Source organism: Mesoplodon densirostris, chromosome X, assembly GCF_025265405.1.
Source record: "Mesoplodon densirostris isolate mMesDen1 chromosome X, mMesDen1 primary haplotype, whole genome shotgun sequence".
Lineage (NCBI taxonomy): Eukaryota > Metazoa > Chordata > Mammalia > Artiodactyla > Ziphiidae > Mesoplodon > Mesoplodon densirostris.
This window is the reverse complement of record NC_082681.1, coordinates 119309966-119330952: the sequence shown is the minus strand read 5'-3', so window position 1 is coordinate 119330952 and position 20987 is coordinate 119309966. Positions and strand designations below refer to the sequence as shown.

Here is a 20987-nt window from a genome sequence, read left to right as displayed (position 1 = left end):
CAGCTGTATTTATTTGACGATGTGCCTGACACTGTTCTAAGCACTTTACACGTATTTACTCATTTAATTCTCATGAAAATCCTATGTGGTGCTATTATTATCCCATTTTACAGATGAGGAAACTAAGATACAGAGAGGCTAAGTAACCTGCCTAAGGTTACATAGTTATTGCATGGGATTGTTGGCATTCAAAACCAGGTGGTCTGGCTCCAGAGTCTGTGATGAGGCTATACTGCCTGAAAAGGGCTTAGCATAGTTCCTGGCACAGAGGAAATGCTCACTATTAGTTATTTTATTGTTACCCCCCCTCCCCCCCCAGCCCTGATTAAACTTAAAAAGTCAGACTGGTATAAGGAGTGGTGTCTCCACTTCTACTAGATAAACACTAGCTGGAGACTGAATAACAATACCTTATATGCAATGACTTGAGGGAATACATAGCTTGGCCTTTCACAGATTTCCTTCATTATCATATTTCTTTTATTAAAACAATACTCTCTGGTTTTTCTCCATGGAGCTGAGTAGGGGGAGAGGAGTTTCGGTGTCTTGACAGCTATGGTCCCTTGCAATTTGAAGTCACAGTTCCCTTGCAGAAAGTGCAGCAGCCCTGTGCCCAGCTGTGAATTGTGAACGCTGAATTGAGAGGCTGAAGCTGGAGTTTTTCCACGTAGCGGGCTCAGTTCCAAATTCAGTGTGAGTGATGTATTCCCCCACTTTATACCAGGACTGAGGTCAGAGCTGATCTTGCAGTTTAGGTACCTGCAAGAATACTGAGGAGATGGGATACATTTGAGGGTTGGGGGCAGGGGGAGGCTTGGGAAGGTGGCCAGAAAACAACGTGCTTATGTGAATAAAAATGTGTGTGAGGGTCCCTCTGTGTGACTCTAAGTATTGTGTGGGACTGAAACTTGTATGATCCATGTTCCTGAGGTGTCCCATAGCAGATTCATTCTGTGGCTGCACAACCAGAATAACCACAAATATAAACTAAAATGAAGATTTTATGTGTCCTAGCAAATTTGCATATTAAATATTAATGATAAAATAGTAGCAGTAAGCAAAATTGTAATTGGAGACAACCTAATTAATTCTGAAAGATGAAAATATTAAGTAAATTTTAAATTTATCAACCTTAGATTCTAAACCAATTATTTTCTTTTTGGAAGTGGAAGGATTGAGCATGATGGGGATTTTGAAGTTCTATAGAGATTAAGTTGTTTGTATATTATTAACTTCATCAAAGACAAAAAGCTGTTTGAAATTTTCATAGAAAGTCTAGGCTAGAGGAATACGTAGCCTTACTTTTAAACCTGGAGGAACCACACACATAACCAAACTGTAATATGCGCATCTAAATTTATGCAGATTATATTTTTTTGGCAAGTCATTCAAGTTTAGCTGAAAACTCATTGAGTTTTCATTACTTCAAACATAAATGTATTCTGGCATTAATTAATTATGAAAATCACCCAGGATGTCGTCTTTCCAAGGTCATTAAAATATTGGCCGCCTTTTAAAAAAAAAATCATTTGGTGCATATCTTTATGCTAGAGTGGTAGCCAGCAGTTGGAAGGGAGTTGGAGTTCAATATTAGGAATTTTGGGGCCTTCTCATTTTGTAATGAAAGACTTTTTTTTAAAGCTCATGGATACATATTTAAGTATGAACGAACTTCCTACCAATTGACTATCTTCCATATATAATCGAGTGTGGCCTTAAGAAAGAGGAAAAGATGGCAGATCAGTCTATCATGTCTTTCTGTTAACTCATACAAATGCCCAGTTCTGCCCCTAGACTTGGGCAAGAGGGGCCCCTGCCCTGGGCCCTTCATTTAGAATGTTACACTTTGCTCTGCTCTGGCCATTCCTCTCCCCTCCTTAACCCAGAATTCCCTGCAAGATGGCCCCAAGCCTCCTTTTAGGGCCTGTTTGGGTCTCTTCCAGGGCTTCATTCCTCTGAGAGCTGCCCTGAATGTCAAGGGGCTCAAGGATCCACACCTGGCCCTCCAGGGCTTTATAAAGCTATATTGTAAATAGATTTTGTCAACATTTAGGTATTACATGTGGGCTTCTGTTTCAGTTAGCCTTTGTTGTGGAACAGACCACCCCAAACCTTAAAGGCCTGAAACAAGAGTGATTTAATATTTCTTAGGATGCCTTGGGTTTGGTGGGGTTCCTCTGCTGAGACTGCCTAGGCTCATTCACACAGCTGCATTCAGTTGGAGGGTCGCCTGGCCTGGAAGGTCCATGATAGTTTCAGTCACACGTCTGGCGGTTGGTGGTGGCTTGGTTCTTCTTCACGTGGCCTCACCTCCTCCAGGAGATTCTTCAAAGGGCAGTCTCGGGGCTCCAAAGGGATCTAACGTGGAAGGTGAAAGGCCTCTTAAGGCCTAGTTTTGAAACTCATGAAAAGTGACCGTGCCACTTTCTTTTGGTCAAAGCAAGTCACAAGGCCAGGCCAGATTCATGGCAGGGGAAACAGATCCTGGTGGCAAGAGTGGCAAAGTCACCTTGCAGAAGGATGAAAGGAATGGAAGGAAATGTCACACGCGTCCTGGCAAACAATTTACCTTATACTCCATTTGTATTCCTGTTCCAGGTCCCACAGATGTTAGGGGTGCTCCTGCAAAAACCAGTAACAATAATATGACTAAACTTTTATCCACTCACTCTGAATGTAATAGTTTAATATTGTGAAGTTGATTCAGGGCTTCATTTGAGGGGAAATGTAAAAGCCAAGGCTTGGGAACTGGTTGATATGAAATCATTGTTTAATTTGGAAGAGACCAGTACACAATGTTCAGTGCTTGTCATTAATCCTATGATTTTCTTTTTAAATAGCTGCTTCCATCTTGAGTAAAGTAAATCTGTCTGTGGACCCTTGCGATAATTTCTTCCGGTTTGCTTGTGATGGCTGGATAAACAGTAATCCAATTCCTGAAGATATGCCAAGCTATGGGATTTATCCTTGGCTGAGACATAATGTCGACCTCAAGTTGAAGGGTAAGTTTCTACTGGGGTTTGGTGATGCGCTTTACAGAGAGCAGTATTTGACAAGAAAAACATAGTTTTGGATTTGAGGCATGACTGCTCACTCTTTAACTATACTAAATTCACTTGCAAGATTTTTTAAAGTGGAAGATTGAAAGGAAAGTTGTGGAATTTTAATCCTTCAGATCTCAGTGCAAGCCTAGTGTAGCTCATTATGTTCACGTTTGATAATAGTAAGTTCTGCTGCTGAAGGATAAATAGCATTTGATTGAGGTTGGGAGCAAAGGAAGAATAGTTAGTGAAAATCATGTTATATTGGTATACTTATTCATCTGTTATGTTCAGAGCAAACTTCATCACTTGCTCACTGTGTCCTGGATTTTCATGGTTTACAAAATGTACTTAACACTTCATTGTCTTTTGACATCACTTTTGAGAACTCTGGATGACCTTGTGTTTGTCATGTTGTTCCTGTTAACTTCTAAGTTGGCTCTGGGGAGACTGTCCTTTCCCCATGGCCTCTCAGGCAATGACAGGCTCACACACACATACTCACATATGCATGCATGCACACATACTCTTCAAAAGTTGGAAATATCTTTTGCTAGAGGATTTTCTCCTCACAATTGGTCTAATTTTTATGCTGAGTTGTTGGAGAAAACCACTTCAGGACGCAAGTAGAGAGATCTCAAGGCCAAGTAAGGTGAGTGTTTTTAGAAGGCAAAAATAGTGTATATATATTTTTCGCTTTCTTATAACTGAGCTATGCCATATAACTTGCATTCAGTAACACACCTAAAAGAATTTCTGAAAATTTTTGAGAATCATCATTTTTTTATCTTCTCCATATCCTTTTCCCCAAGATTTTAAGAATTAAGTTCATTAATTTTAATGAAAATTAAATACGTATCAACTTATATGTATGTTACAACGTCTGAAACCATTGGCAAAATAATTAGATACTTATTGTCACTGTAAGGAAAAATGTGCTTAAATTTCACAACTAGGTATAAATCATATGGACTTACATTTTCTACTAGAAGGCTGAAACTTAGTCTTCATAAGTTATAAATGAGAATTTGCAAGAATGTCAGAGTTTTCCCATAACCCAACAGGTGAGATTCCTGTTCTGTGGAACTGTAAATAGGACCTTGAAGAATGAATTTACTGAGACTTATTTTCATGTAGGATATTAACTCGTGTCGGTCCTTTACCTACCATTCTTGCCTGTTTCCTGTTTCCATTCTCTGGCTTCTTTTCTTCCTAGACAGAGAGATGTGTGCATGTGTGCACATGCACACACACACAATTGGAGAAATATCACTGAAGGATTAAAAAAAGTCAATATTTCCAGATAGATGATCCTTTTATATTAGTTATAGCCCAAAGATTTCTATCTTCAGGGCATGAAGCAGTTAGAATAATTTAAAGAATTTCTGAGAATGTCTTATTGTAAAAACTAAAATCAGTCTCGATGGGCTTTGTTTGAGGGGGACATGGTATATGGGCTAAAATTCATAGAAGTAAGAGTAAATTGTTCAGAGCAGCACAAGTTTTTTTTTTTCTACTTTGAAAAACGACAAAATTTTATTTCCAAGCTCAGTCGTGAAAGTAAAAAGGAGCAAAAATAACATGCAACAAGTAAAAAGAAAGTCACGCATAAATCCACCCCTAGAAATAACTGCTAATAAAGCAATTGGGTGTATATCTTTCCAGGTGTTTTTTTCCATGTGTGGGTACATATGCATAATCTCATATGCGCAGCCTTAGATTTAAAGAAATAAAAAATAGCTGATGTTATGCATGCAGCTCTGTCAGCTGCTCTCACACATAATGTGTTCCTCATAGACACGGATTATGTCAGTAGATGTCTTTCCTTATTATAAATAACACTATAATAATACCTAAGTTTACAGATCTTTATGGCCTTATCTAAATGTATCCTTAGGATAAATTCCCAGATATGAAATTGTTGTGTTGAAAGAGTATTCACCATTTCATTTTTGTTGCATATATCGGAATCACCCTTTAGAAAGTTATTTTTAGGTCTTCATATATTTTCTTGCTGTTTTAAATGGTTACTTTTCACAATCACCTGGGTTTTTTTGTGGTATAAAGTAGGGGTCAGCAAACTGTGGCCCGTGGGCCAAATCCAGCCCACTGCCTGTTTTTGTAAATAAAGGTTTTTTTGAAAGACAGCCACATCCGTTCATTTATGCATTATCAATGGCTGCTTTTGCACCACAAAGGCAGCGTTGAGTAGTTGCATATAGAGACCATATGACCCATAAAGCCCATATAACCTGCAAAGCCTAAAATATTTACTCTCTGACCTTAATGGAAAAAGTTTGCCAACTCCTGATGCCTGTTGTAAAGCTTTGATATATCTATATTGGATCTAGGTAGAACTATTTTATTAATTGATAGCTATGTGGTGGGTTTTTGGGATTTTTTGATAGGTAATCATAAAATTAAGAAATAATTATCATTTTTGTCTCTCCCTTTCCTTTTAGTATATTGACTAGATTCTCAGAATAATGTTGAATTATAGCAATGATAATGGGTATGATTTTCTTATTTATTTGTTTATTTACTTACTTATTTATTTATGGCTGCATTGGGTCTTCATTGCTGTGTGCGGGCTTTCTCTAGTTGCAGTGAGCGGGGGCTACTCTTTGTTTCGGTGCAGGGGCTTCTCATTTCAGTGGCTTCTCTTGTTGCGGAGCATGGGCTCTAGGCGCACAGGCTTCAGTAGCTGTGGCACGTGGGCTCAGTAGTCGTGGCTCGCGGGCTCTAGAGCGCAGGCTCGGTGGTTGTGGCACACGGGCTTAGTTGCTCAGCAGCACGTGGGATCTTCCTGGACCAGGGCACGAACCCGTGTCCCCTGCACTGGCAGGCGGACTCTTAACCACTGTGCCACCAGGGAAGCCAGGTATAATTTTCTTATTCCTAACTTGGGTGGTAGTGCCTCTAGCATTCCCCCCAATATATTTTTTCTTTTTTTTTCTAACATTTTTTATTGTGTTCTGTTATTCCTAGTTTGCAAAAAGGTATTGCTCAAGAAAAATCTATTCACTGTTTATCAAGAGACTCAAATGGAGTATCTCTTTTAACTTCTCTAGATTTTCTCATGCTAAATTAACCTTATAATCTTGAAATAAATCCTGCTTATGAATGGTTTATTATTTTAAGACATTGCTTAAGAATTAAATGAGCTAGTATTTTGTTATATTTGTGTCTGTATTTATGATTCATATTGGTCCATGGATTTTTGTGTGCTAGGTTTGTTAAATTCTGTTATCAAGATTGTGCTGGCCTTGGGCTTCCCTGGTGGCGCAGTGGTTGAGAGTCTGCCTGCCGATGCAGGGGACACAGGTTCGTGCCCCGGTCCGGGAAGATCCCACATGCCGCGGAGCGGCTGGGCCCGTGAGCCATGGCCGCTGAGCCTGCGCGTCCGGAGCCTGTGCTCCGCCACGGGAGAGGCCACAACAGTGAGAGGCCCGCGTACTGCAAAAAAAAAAAAAAAAAAAAAAAGATTGTGCTGGCCTCGTGAAACAAAATGGGAGGCTCCCCATATATTTCTACACTCTGGGAAAGACACAGACAAATAAATCTCAAGTTATTTTGTGACAAGCACTGTAAAGGATGAATTAAAAAATCAGTCACAGGGCTCTTGCTACAAGTGCCAAGAAGGAGAGCAAAGGGCGGAGTAGGATCTCTTTTTAAATTAGTATCATCTTGTTCCAGATGTATGTGCTTGAAATATAAAATATGTATTCTTTAAACTTTTAAATTTTGAGGTAATTCAGACTTAAAAGTTGAAGGAATAGCACAAAAAACTCCCATATACCCTTTACCCAGATTTCCTGATTGTTACTGTTTTGCTGTACTGTATTGGCTTTATCATACTATTCTTTCATTCTATCTATAAATGTATAGATTAGAAATATGTAAATGTATAGATGATACTGATACACAGATTTATAGATACATATCTTTCTGAACTCTGCAAGTATGTTGCAGATAATTAGGTATTCTTAAAGTGTGTAAATAGAGCTTTTCAAATATCAGAGGTGCTGACGATCTTATTTTTTAAACACTAGACATTTATTTATTTATTTAGCATGCAAGTTGTTTATTTTGGAAAGTGATCCCAGGAAATAGAGGTGGGGGACTGGGAAGAGTGAAAGATGGAAGGGAGGAAAAGTGAGTCCAAAACTTAAACACTGGTCTTTAAACTCTCTCTGTATGTCTTTACTCTGTATCTCAGTATCTGTGTATCTCTCAGTCTGTCTAACCATCCAGGTGGTGCAAGCTCATTGTAGATCAGCTATAAATGACTAATGAGGAGAAACATAATTCAGATCCCAATACCTGGTGATAACTCTTTAAGTGCAAATATACATATAAAATTATATATATATCTCAAAAGGGATCATGTATTCTATTTTTATAACCTGTCATTTTTACTTGACACGTTAACATGTTTTCAGGTCAATAAAAATAGATCTGTACCATCATTTGCCATGACTACTTTGTGTGGATATACTACAGTTTGTTTCATCAGTTCATGTGTTGCCATTTAGGTGGTTTCCAAATTTTTTCCTCATTGTAAGCCACTCAGAGCCTGAGTTTTGATGCCACAGAGTTGGATTTGAATCCTGGTTCCCTTTCATTTCTCCTCTGTGTCACTTTTGGTCAATTACTTAGATTACCTAGCTCAACTTTTTTATCTTTCGAATGGAGATAAGAATACCCATTTCGTAGGATTTGTGAGGACTAAAGGACATGACCTGTATAAATTACCCAGTCTAGTTCCTGGCGTATAGCAGGCCCTCAGTTAATATTTGTCCTTTGCTCCTCCATTTTGTCTCAAAGATAGATCTAAGGCTCATGAAGTAGTGTCTGTCAAATGCTTTACATTTTATTCTGGTCTTATCCTCTGTAAATATCATGTGCTTTCAAAAATATTGAATACAGTCTAGATATTTTTCCTCACCCTTGATAAAGAAGAGAGAATATCCAAAAATAAAATGCAATACGACCAATCAAAAGAATACCATTTTCTTATGGCTGATAGAGAACACACAGAAACGGCTGTCCAATTTGTGAAATAACATGGATTTGACAGACCTGGCTGATGAAAAATTGCCCTCTATTGAAGTCAGCAACCTGGCTTCATGAATGTTTTCTTTAAATGGCATATAAGACTCAGATTTCTACTTGGCAAATAAAATTATTTCTTGTTCTCTCCAAGAATTAGGATTTTTTTTTTTTTTTTTTTTTTTTTTTTTTTTTTTGCGGTATGCGGGCCTCTCACTGTTGTGGCCTCTCCCGCTGCGGAGCACAGGCTCCGGACGCGCAGGCTCAGCGGCCATGGCTCACGGGTCCAGCCGCTCCGCGGCACATGGGATCCTCCCAGACCGGGGCACGAACCCGTATCCCCTGCATCGGCAGGCGGACTCTCAACCACTTGCGCCACCAGGGAGGCCCAGGATTTGTTTTTTTAAATAGGCTGAATGTAGTCATGTGTTTGAATGTCTTAAAATTTCCCTCCTACAAAACCTCCCAAATTTGTTTTCATGTGACCATGAGGATGACACAGCATGCACTGCTTATGAACGAACAGATGAAAACTTTGCAAATGAGCACTTATGAAACATGAGGCAATGAGTGAGATAGAACACTTGTGTCGAACAGAAGACAGATGACTCAGGGTAGGGCCAGCTCATCTCTATTATGGAATAGCGATCTTTGCCAATAGTTTATAAAGAATGCAGTATATTATTATGTTTAAGCACAGACAGCACCAGCAGAACAATAAGATGAAGTAGGGTCTATGCATTAATGGGCAGAGAAAGATGATCGTGATTCATAGATTGGTTATTTATTTGTAAATACCTGCTGGTTGAGATTTAAATGATTCTCATAATTAAATAACCCCCCTATAATCTTGTTTTTCCTATTAGTGATCCTAGCCAAATCATCTTTTACAGATATTAAAAAGCTGAAAACTTCAGTTCAGCTCCTGTAAAGTCATTTGATAATTAGAAAGTTCAGATCGTTGAAGACATAGTGAATTGTGTCATTTTCCTCATACAATGAACATGGTATAATGATGTACCAGATTGAGCCTTGACATCCTTAAGCTCTTTGAAACAAATGATTTCAGACTAGAAAAAACAAAACAGGGACGTGGTGAGGAAGTGCTAAGGAGCAGCCAGCCACCGTGGTGTGCTTTTTATTCCTGGTGAAAGCTCAGCCCCTGTAAGTCTCATTGAATCTGCTGTATAGACTGAGTGCGCCCACTCAGAGCAGACTCCTGTTTTTCTGACCATGCTGGCTCTTTTTCATGTGGCCATACAGGAAGCAAGAAATTGCCAGTTTATACATACGTCGTTATCGGTCCTGTGTGCATAGAGGGGTGCTGTGTAAAGATTTGGGCCTGTATCGCAGACTTTTAGAATGTGAAATGAAGTGATTTTACCGAAAAAGTTTTGTTGTTGTTGTTCCCATTTTTCCTAATTGCAGTACCCCATATGAGCATGGGTAGGATGGGAGTGTGGATGCGTGAAATGTGAGGACGGGGAAAGAAGTCAAATTTTAAAAAGTTTGGTAATTTCCTGTTAGGAGACATTCACTTCAAATACAGAAATGTATTTCTTCCTGAAGGCTCTGTGAAAAATGTGCATTTAGCTTTAGGACAAGACCTCTTTCTAATAGCTTAAGGAAGTAAAGAGGCCATGAGAATGGCCACCACGTGTAAAAGCTTGTGTTCTGGTAGTTCCGACACTCAACATTTTAGGTTTTCTTCTTGTTTGTTCATTTCTACCCCCAGTGCATGTCCTTGTCTTACTTTTTGACTCCTACCTGTTCCAATCTTTTTATTTTATGATCCGATCTTTTCCCCTGTGGCTTTAATGTAGCTTTTAAAACTTTTGTAGTGGTTAATACTAGACATAAGTTGGGTACACTTGATAAGAACCAGATCTTTTCATTACATTCATTCTGAGTTGTATGCTCTTTAATTTGGGGGAAATGTGCTCGCTTCAGATAGATTGAAATACACAGCTTTTTTTTTTTTTTTGCGGTACGCGGGCCTCTCCTGTTGCGGAGCACAGGCTCCAGACGCACAGGCTCAGCGGCCATGGCTCACGGGCCTAGCCGCTCCACAGCATGTGGGATCTTCCCAGACTGGGGCACGAACCTGTGTCCTCTGCATCGGCAGGCGGACTCTCAACCACTGCACCACCAGGGAAGCTCTACACAGCATTTTGATTGTATTAGTCTGTGAACACAGGACTATTTTCTGAGCTTTTACTTTTTTCCTGGCACCAATTGCTTTTAGTCACAAGTAACAGAAACATCAACTCAGACTGGCCTAAACAATAAAGAAGATTTGTTGGCTTGTATGTGGACTTCAGGTAAGGGTTGATGTAGCAGCTGAACCATCCCATTAAGGATCACATTTCTTTCTTTGTCTCTACTCTGACATCCACTGTCTCATGCTTTCTAAGTCTGCTTGGTCATAAGATTGTTGCCAATAGCAATCAGAATTTAGACTTCCTCATTCACATCCAGCAAGAGGTATTGTGTTAGGCATAGGAGGATGCAGAAGTTAATGAGGCTCCCAAGACTACCATGTGGAAATTAAAAATCTGCACATCACAAAATATTTCAGTAGGTACTGTAATCAAGACTCTAGAGGGAATTCCCTGGCAGTCCAGTGGTTAGGACTTGGCACTGGGTTCGATCCCTGGTCTGGGAACTAAGATGCCACAAGCCATGAGGTGCAGCCAAAATAAATAAATAAATAAAAGACTCTAGAGCTGCACTGTTCAGTACCATAGCCACTAACCACATGTGGCTTTCAAGCACTTGAAATATGGCTAGCTGGAATTGAGATGTGCTGTAAGTGTAAAATACACACCAAATTTCAGAGACTTCATTTAGAAGACATGTAAAATATCTCACTAGTAAATTGATGATTTATTTCATCAATTACATATGGAAATGATGATATTTTTAAGGTACATTGGGTTAAATAAAATATATTATTAAACATAATCTCACCTGTTTTATTTTACTTATTCAAATATAGCTACAAGGAAATTAACAATTATGTATTTGGCTCAGATAATATTTCTATCAGACAGTGCTGCTCTAGTGGCCTGAATAGGCCATTAGAAAGGTTAGCTATCTGTGAATAAATTCAAATTTATTTCACTGATAGAGAAGGATCAGAGAACACCTTTATTTAATAATTTTTAAAAATTTTATTTATTTTTATGTATTTATTTTTGGCTGTGTTGGGTCTTCGTTGCTGCACGCAGGCTTTCTCTAGTTGTGGTGAACGGGGGCTACTCTTCGTTGCAGCATGCGGACTTCTCATTGAGGTGGCTTCAGTAGTTGTGGTGCGCAGGCTCTAGGGCGCAGGCTCAGTAGTTGTGGCACACGGGCTCAGTTGCTCCGCAGCATGTGGAATCTTCCTGGACCAGGGCTCGAACCTGTGTCCCCTGCATTGGGAGGCAGATTATTAACTACTGTGCTACCAGGGAAGCCCGAGAACACCTTTATTAAAAATAGTTCTGTACTCCCATCTCCAGTCCCCCTCTATCCTGTTACCCTATTAGTGTCCTCTGTGGTACTTATAACCATCTGAAATGATGTCATTTGTATACATGCTTACTTGTTTTTCTCATTATGCTTGCTCCCCTCCCTTCCCCCTTCCCCCTTCCCCCCATGGTAAATTTTCTGAGAGCCAGAATCTTGTCCATTTTGGGCTTCACTGTAACCCAGCACTCAGCATAGTGCCTGGCATATAGTTGTTGCTCAGAAAATACTTTGTGAAGAAAAAGATCATGCCGTCTGTATGTGGCTGGCTGGGGTGGGGTAGCTTTGTCTTCTCCTCTTTCTCCCCACTTCTGAGCCTGGGGCCCTGCATGCTGTCCCAGAAGAGCCGTGAGTTGCAACCAGAGCTTGCCCCTGACAGGAGAGGAAGGGTATTGTCAGTTCTTCATTTGTGTTCTAGGTTTTAGGAAGGCAGGACAGGGGAATGGACAGTGCAGCAGGCTAGAGCCTTTCTTGGGCCTCCAAGACTCCCTGGCGGTGTGATCTTGTGTAAGTTACAACAAGGAAAATAAGAAGTCACAGGATGGCGGCCAAATTTGGGCTCTGAAAAGAAACTGGGACTCTACCACTTATTGCCTATATGACCATAGGCAAACCACTTCCTTCTGAGTCTCAGTTTCTTATCTGGCAATATTGTTGGATTAATTCGGTGAGATGCAGCGAAAGTCTCCTAACAGGGTTTGATAAGTGGCATCTGTTATTACTGCTAATTTCATGAGGATTAAATGAACATTTTAAAAGCACTTGGCCCATAGTAGATGCTTAAGAAATGCTAGTTTCCTAATCAAATAAAAAGTAGAACTTTAATAGATAAGAAAATTTAACAGTATTATTCAAGTAAAATATTGTGATCTAGTTTTTCCCAAAAGTCTCATCATTCCTGTATACGAGGCAGCTGGTCCTGAAAGAAGCAAACCTAGGGGTGAAAACAATAGGTTAGGATATTTGTGTATTCCCAACTTTTATTGCCGGATCTTGGTCATGACCTGAAACCCTGGAAGGTCTTGCTAATCTAACTTGTCAGACAAAACACTCATTGGTGTATGTGAGTTTTAAATCTCTCCTGTAGGGAAAGAGAGAAGAGGAAAGGGGAATTGGTGAAAATAAGAAGCGTCATCTTAGGCTGCTCCAGGTATTCTTTAGATACCACTATTTTTTGTTGTTGTTGTTCTTGTTGTTTATACCAATTTCCCTTCTCTCTTTTCTTTTCCTCATCCCTAGGGGATCTTTAACTTAGACCCATGTCCCCTCAAGAGAGCTGTCGATAGAATTCAGGGACTTGAATAGGAAAAAAAAATGCATCTTTATTTTCACTAACCTCTGATGGAACTTTAACATTTTCTTTAATTATGACTGTAGGCTACAAACTCTGGTATTATTAGCTGTGACTTTGTTACCAATGGGAATCATCACTTTTTAAAATCTTAATACAGATGTTGCAGGTATCTTGAAATATTATGTACATACATTACCACTTCAAAATCATAGTCGTGGCTAGACTCAATGCTAGATCTTATTTAATGAGTTAATGAAGTAGTGCATATATCATGATGTCAAACAGTAAAACAACTGTTTTGTTAACTGTGTTTTGAAATAACTGGTTTCCATTGTAAACCTATGTTTCTTATCTTATGTTCTTATAGATAATATTTTGAGAATAGCCCATAGGTTTTAAGAGCCTGCCCAGGGGACATATGGCACAAAAAAGATTAAGAACCCCTGCCTATGTAAAGATTGCTGGGGCACGCCTCAAGAGGTATAGTTTTATTTCACTTCAGCCTTTCAATGCATCCTAATTCAGGTGTTTTGAGTGGAGACAGCTATTACATGGACCCACTGGTCCACTCATACCCAAATATTTGAACAGTCCACTGTCTAGAATCTCTGGGTAATGAGCACATTACCAACAGTTAATAGGTGTTTATAATGATATTAGATGAAACCGGAGATAGGTGTTTGGAGATTTGTGCCAGTGCCAAGCCTTGAACTGATTAATAAGTGCAAGCTTTATGGGATTACCTGTGCCACAGAACAAATATAGTTATAGAAGAAATTATTGTCTATTACCACATACCTATCATGAAAGCAGAGAGTTAAAGGTGAGTGCCCAACTAGAGATGATACAGCCTTTGTCATAGTGTAGTTAAAAATATTTATAAACAGTGCAAATGATTGAAAGTAGTTATATACAAAGTAGTGTCTTCATTCATAAGTACATATTATGTGGTGTATGAAAGAGCTCGCTTGTTGTCTGATCTTGAAGACAGGGACTCTTGTTTGAACTTGGAATGGCAGCAGGTGGAGGGGGGCTGTAAATCTGGAGGTGCTGGAGTGAGGTTCCAAGGAGAAGACCGAATCAGTAGAACTTGGCTCTGTTGGAAGGGAGGAATGAGCAGCGCTGTTGGTGAGAGATGACAGGAGTGAGATGGCGGATGAAGGGTGTCAGAATCCATTTGGGAGATTTTTGACTTGGGGCAAGGAAGCTGAGGTTTCTGAAAGGTGGAGTGACAGCCTGGAAATGCTATGCCTGGGACTCTAGACTGAAAAAAAGGAGTGGAAAAACAGATGAGGGGGCTTGTTTGTAGTATAAATATTTCAATACATTATGAAAAGTTTCCTGCTAGTTAGCTTGAATGTTGTAGGAAGATAGAAACATTTTACTTTAGAAGATTGTCAACTAAATTTGGGATCTTTTGACTAAATATAAGGTTTTTGGCATGAGTAATGACACAGGATATTTGCATCCTGAGAAAGATATATATACACCTACAGTGACACTTCTCAACCTGCCCACACCCAGGCCCTATTTTGCATGGTTGGTGTGTGTAATGTATTTTACTTTGTAGTTGTTCAAAAGAGTTGCATATTTTTGAAAAGCCACTTCCTGAAAGAGGATGACAGGGAAGGGAAGAAAAATCCTAGCTGGCTTTGGCGGTAACAATTCGGAGGCGCACCCACGTGAGCTTTGGTGGTAACGATTCCTGAAGCTCCTACAAGTTCCCACGTGTTCCTGCTTTTGGTTGCCAGAAGCCGGGATAATAACGGAGCTGAGAATACGGGATTTTTGCAGGAACTTCCAAGGGTCATCCAGATTTCACAGCAGAAGCAGATGACTCAGATTTCCTGGGCCTTGAAACCTGTGTCTTAGAGAAATGGGACAATCACTTACCTTTACTATACTCCTAATTGGTCAGTGGCAACACTCAGGCACCAGAAAAATTTAAAAGTTGGTTGCACACAAATGCATGGCCAAACAGAGTTGAAAATTTCGTTCTCGCCTCTCCAAACTGCCTGATGAGATGATTTCAGCTGTGCTCTCATCCTCAATTCTGAGAACTTTTCAACTGCAACTTGAAGGTGTGGATGGGTTGAGCATTTTTACAATGTGGAAAAATCCCCATTTCTCCCCTGATTTACTAATAATGGGGGTATTTCTAGTCATTACTGTGAAGTGACCCTTTAACAGATCCCCACCCACCCCCAAATTCGTAAGAGTACATCACACAGCAGGCCCTGACAGTCTAGGCACTTAATAGAGGTGACCTTATTTAATAATACCCTTGTTACCCTTTGTTGAACTCTCTAAACTGAACTCCCAACAAGCCTGTAAGATGGAAGGTTTATCTACATCTTGGGAATGAGGAAATAGAAGTAGCCGAGCAATACAATCAATAACCAGCCCAAGATCACACAGCTAATAGGCGATGGAGCTAGGATTAGAATTCAGATTATTTTGACCCTCAGCACCTGGTAAAACCCGTGAAAACCAGGAAGGTGGTATTATCCCATTTTACAGTTGTGAAAATTGCAGCTTGGAGAGGTTAAGTAATTCATTCATATTCACACAGCTAGTGACCTATAAAGGCATCTTCCAGAGCAGTGATGTCGAAAAGAAATGTAATGAGTCACAGATGCAACTCACATGTAATTTTACATTTTCTAATAGCTACATTAAAGTAAAAAGGAAACAGGTGAAATTATGTATTTTATCTAACCTAGCATATCCAAAATATTGTCATTTCATGGAATCAGTATAAAAAAACTTATTTGCAAGACATTTTACATTTTTTTCTTGCCTACTAAGTCCTTGAAATCCACTACGCATCTTACACTTGCAACATGTGTCCTTTGTGGACCAGTCATATTTCAGGTGCTCAACAGCCCCTTGCGACTACCCGTTTCTGAATTGGACAGGGCAGTTCTAGACCAGTGCTTCTCAACCCCAGCTGCACACTGAAATCACAGGGGAGCTTGAAAGACACAGATGCCTGGGTCCCATCCTCAGAGGTTTTGATGTAATTGGTCTGGGGTGGTACAGCCTGGCTTCCGGTTTTTTAAACACCCTTCCCCTGCAGGTGGTTCTAACGTGCGGCCAAGTTTGAGAACCTCCTCAAGTGTGATGTCCAGTCTAATTAACCAAGTAGAGAACTGTAGCCACTGTCTACTGGAGAAGGTTCTGTGAGTTTTCTGAAACGAGAACCATTCAAAATAACCACTCTGGCAGTATGCTTTGCTAGTGCACATCAAAGACTGTTGGGCAATGCCCTAATTTATTAATTTCTCTCAATTTATATTTCCCAACATTTTGACCAAGTCCCAGAATAACGTAAGGAAAGAGATTTCTTTTTCCCCCCTTGCCTACACACTGCTCTGGATACACACCAGTGCAAGTAAATTAAGACATAAAAATTCAGTTATTTTAATTGAGGTCAAAGGTGTTCGTGTCAGTCTGGAATCTCTGAGCTGTGGAGAAGAGGAGGTTGGGGTTTGAAAGCTGCAGGTCGTTGCCAGAATGAAACGTGTCTAGTGGGGACCGCGTGGGAAGTGCTGGGTGAGGAAAGGAGGCAGCTGTGGCTCCGGCTGAGGTCTGGAGGCTGCACAGCCCACGCTGTGGCGGGCCGCCCGCGAAGCTGCCCTTGCCAGAGGTCTCACGCCTGCCTCCCCGCTCAGCCAGAGTGGTATTCTCGCCCCTGAGACCTGGATGTGAGACCCAGCATTCAGGACCTCAAATGTCTCATCTCACCAGAGGTTCAGTTGTCCTTAAAATGCTTCTGCAGTCATTTGGAATAATTTTTATCTCGCCTTCTTTTATTTAAATTGAAGCACAGCTTGAATATTCTGGACACATTTATTATTTCCCAGGAGGAAAAATACTGGGTCTTCTGTGGTGGTGATGCTATAGTGACATGCAGTTTTGTTGGTTATATTTATTTAACTTAAAATTAAGCAGGAGAACACACAAACACTGCTGTCTTTCATAGCCTCAACTAAATTAATACCATATTTCACTGAATCAAAAAGACTGTCAACTGCAAGGTGCACCACTATTTCATGTATGCTAAATAAGACTAAGCTATTACACAGTGGTTTCTTAGCACTTGGGATTTTTATTTTATGTTCATTGAAAGTTTTTTACACTTAGACATTAATTTTTATCACGTTAGTCTTCTGCATTAATTAAAAAGGAAAACGCAAGCAGAAGAGATGGATTAAGGTATTCCTAAAACTTCCTCACAGTATTTTTGATTTCAAACCATCAGTACTTCTGTTTTCTCACAAAACACTGTCCTCTTTCCATCAATAACAGCAGTGATTCAGCGTTTCTTTAAAATGTGTTCCCAGTCATCTCAGGGATTTTCCTCCAAGACTGCCTTTTTGGATATACAGTAAGTTTTCATTTCATAGCCAAACTGTAGTGAAATCTTTTTGAAGATGAGTTCAGCGATAATTTCCTAGCCAGGCAACCAACTCATTTGAAGTGCTGACAATTAAGAACTGCTAGATCAAGGTCACACATGGCAGGCAATGGCATCTACATCGTGACTGTGCCTGGCTGACAGTTTTAAGATGAATTCCAATTTCAGAGATGTTAGGATGTAAAAAAAAAAAAGTGCTTCTTAGATTTCATGAAACATGGTATGTAAATTGTATTCTTAATAATCCAGATTCCCCAGCTGCTTGTCACATCCACCTTGTTTATGTACTTCTGAACAATTTCAATGAGATTTGCCTGCTGTTCCCTCCTCAGCACACCTAGGCTTTAATGAACAATGGTGTGTAAGCCAAACTCCCCCACTTCCTTCTACTCCACTTTGCGGCTGGAGTACAAAGTACAAAACTGTACTTTGATACCGTTCTTCTCAACCTTGAATGTGTACATGGATCACCTGGGAATCTTGTTAAAATGCAGATTCTGTTTCAGTGGGTCTGAGAAGGGACATGAGAGTCTGCATTTCTGGCAAGTTCTTAGGTGATGCCCACACTGCTGTTCCAGGGACCACAGGTTGAGCAGCCAGGCTTTGCTACATCTAAGAACATGGTATGTCATTAAAGAAATTCAGCACCTCTCCAGGGTGCATGGGTGGTTTGTTTTTCCTTCATTTATATTATTATTTTGTTGAAAACCTGTATAATGCAAATATCATTGTATTGGGTAAGAACGAAGATTTCTTAGGATGAAAAGAAAACAGGAACTTTATATGTCCTCTCTTACGGTACAGGGAGAGGTATTTCTTCCCCTTAATTTGTTTTCTGAAAGATTTGTTCATTTGGTTTTCCCTTGCCTTTCTCCTCAAAAAACTTGGGCAACTTGAATTTATTAGGAAATCTGCATGTAATTGCAGATTAATAACCTACCCATCAATACCACATTAGTTCATTGTGATTAATAGCATCTGTGTGAATACTTAATGAATTAGTAATGACGGACTATTTGCTTTAAAGTGTCAAGAGAACATTCCATGTAAAAAGGCACTACCCATAACAGGAAAATTAATTATAGGCTGGTTGGATAATAACTTGTCACAAACAAGGTATGTTTGTTTGGAAAGCCTCGTCGGTGTTGATATTTGCACAGTGAGAGATACTTTTTAAAGCATGCATGGACCTTTTAATTTATAAAATGAGAGGGGAATTTTATTTTCAACAACAGTTAAGATAGGTATGGGAGCTTATATTTATGAGAGAGAAACACACACTCACAAATATGTGCTAGTACACTCACAAGTTTGCTTGTGTCACTAACCAGACTTCCTGTAGTGACCTTTTAGATTGAGTTCCAAATTGAACTGCTTCTCCTACCTGCTGTCTATTCTGAATTCATAAATTCACTTCCCCAAGGCCCAAGCATTTCTTGTTACTAATTTTATTCTTTTAGCAAATCATTTGTTTTCTCTATGGTTCCTCATTCTAATTCTGTGATGTTGCCATCATTGTTTATTTCTGTCTTTGCCCTACATCTGAGGAAGCGAAGGTCAGGAAAATTATGTGAGTTGCCCAAACCAGTCCAGCCATATAATTTGTCCCCCACAGATTATGGGTCTAGCATTTCAAATGTCTCCAAATTTAACCCAGGCGGAAAGAGCTGCATGAGCAGAGGCTCTGTCCAGCTGGTGCCTTTGAGGAAACCCAAGAAGCCCAGTGTGATGGGAGCTCAGAGTTGGAAGGGAATGGGGACACAAGACAAAACTGAAGAGAGAGGAGGGACCAGAGCACATAGGCCTTGTAGGCTGTTTAAAGATTTTCGCTTCTGTCCTCGGGCAGTGGGAAGCCATTTGTAAATGTCATGCCAGGGGTGCCGATGAGCGATGCATTTTGCCAGAGCGTGCTGGCTGCATGGCTCAGAGGAGGAAGTTGATGTACAGAGATCAGTTCTGAAGGCCCCAGCATGCTGTTCTGTTTTCTAGCTAGGGATCCAGATGAAGGTAGAGTTTGTCTTCCTTGTTACAGAAAACCTCAAGCATTATTGGGTATCCTTTTCTCTCCTTTCTTCTCCTTTCAGCATGAAGGGTCATTGTGTCTTCTCTGTAGCCTCCCTTTTTTTTGAAACACTCCCAGACACCTGGAAGAATCAGCTAGGGGAGCTGCAGCCACAGCCAGGGGGTGTGGAAGTTAACTTTTGTCCCACCAGCCCTCTTGCCCTTTTGGGTCCTCTGCTTGTGCCAAGGATGCTATTGCTTCCTTTTTTTTTTTGCAGGAGAAGATTCTGGACAGAGAAAGAAAAGAGAGCCCAGCTCTGAACCCCTCACTGTCAGAAACCCAGTTTTAGAGGGGCAGCTGCCCTTGACCACACACTGTGGTTTGAATAGCCAAGAATAGAACCTCTGCTGCTCTCACCTCCTCATGGAAGGTGGGAGTGAAAACAGGGGTTAGTTGGGAAGTGGCTTTTTAAACCTATGTTTACAGTGTTTTGATGCCGCTGTCATAGATGAGAGAGGAATTGTGAAGTCTGGAGCTCAGATTTTTTAGGATTTCAGGGATGCAATATTTATCCCACTCTTCCTCTCTGTAGGGTGTGGTATAAGCAGGAGTTGAAAATAGCTATCCTGTGATGTTTTTTTCATTTGGAAGTCTTTCTGGCATAGTGCTGATTTTTTTTTTTTTCTTAAACCAGTGAATCGACTCTCACCTCAAACACATATTGCATTTCATCTTTAAGAAAGGAACTTTTCAAAGCCGGGTTTTTCAGAACTGAGGACTAAGACCTAAGTGGGCCAATGCAAGGAGAGTGTTTCCAGGACAAAACAAAGTAACGTTCTCCTTGAAGAATGTTGATGTTGAATTAAAATGGAGCTACAGAGTGAGGAAACCAGCAAAGAAAGGGTAAAGCTTCTGATCTGACATTGGGTCAGGTGGGGAATGGGAGAGGAGGAAATCTGGGCTGGTGATGTCCTGGGGTCGCAGGCATCAAGAAGGACTGCTGATAACTGTCAACTATACCTTAGTAAAGCTGTGGGGGAAGGAGGGCTGGTGAGTGCTGTTGGTTGAAAGTAGTGGTTCTCAAAGTACGTTTCTCCACCTGCAGTATCAGCATTACCTGGGAATTTGTTTGAAATGCAAACTCCTGGCCCCCACCCCAGAGCTATTGAATCAGACACTTTGGCAGAAGGACCCAGCACTCTGTGTTTTAACAAGCCCCTCTGACAAACCCACAGCCAACATAATACTCAGTGGTGAAAAGCTGAAAGCCTTCTCGCTAAAATCTGGAACAAGACAAGAATGCCCACTCTTACCACTTCTATTCAACGGAGTGTGCCCACTCTCACCACTTCTATTCAACATAGTATTGGAAGTCCTAGCCACAGCAATCAGAGAAGAAAAAGGGATAAAAGGTATCCAAATTGGAAGAGAAGAGGTAAAATTGTCAACATATGCAGATGACATGATATTATATATAGAAAACCCTAAAGACTCCACACAAAAACTACTGGAACTGATAAATGAATTCAGCAATCTTGTAGAAGGATACAAGATTGACATTTGTTACATTTCTGTTATATTTCTTTACACTAACATTGAAATATCAGAAAGGGAAAGTTTTAAAAAAACCCCTTTTAAAATCGCATAAAAAATACTTAGGAATAAACC

The 20987-nt window shown here is 40.2% G+C and overlaps 1 protein-coding gene across 1 annotated transcript in view; it reads left to right on the top strand.

Moving 5' to 3' along the window:
* Positions 1 to 20987, top strand: part of PHEX (phosphate regulating endopeptidase X-linked) — a 197259-nt gene that overhangs the window by 9732 nt on the left and 166540 nt on the right. The window contains exon 3 of the mRNA XM_060087064.1: positions 2841 to 3002. Within this exon, the coding sequence (XP_059943047.1) occupies positions 2841 to 3002 (162 nt within the window). The remainder of the gene's footprint in view (positions 1 to 2840; positions 3003 to 20987) is intronic.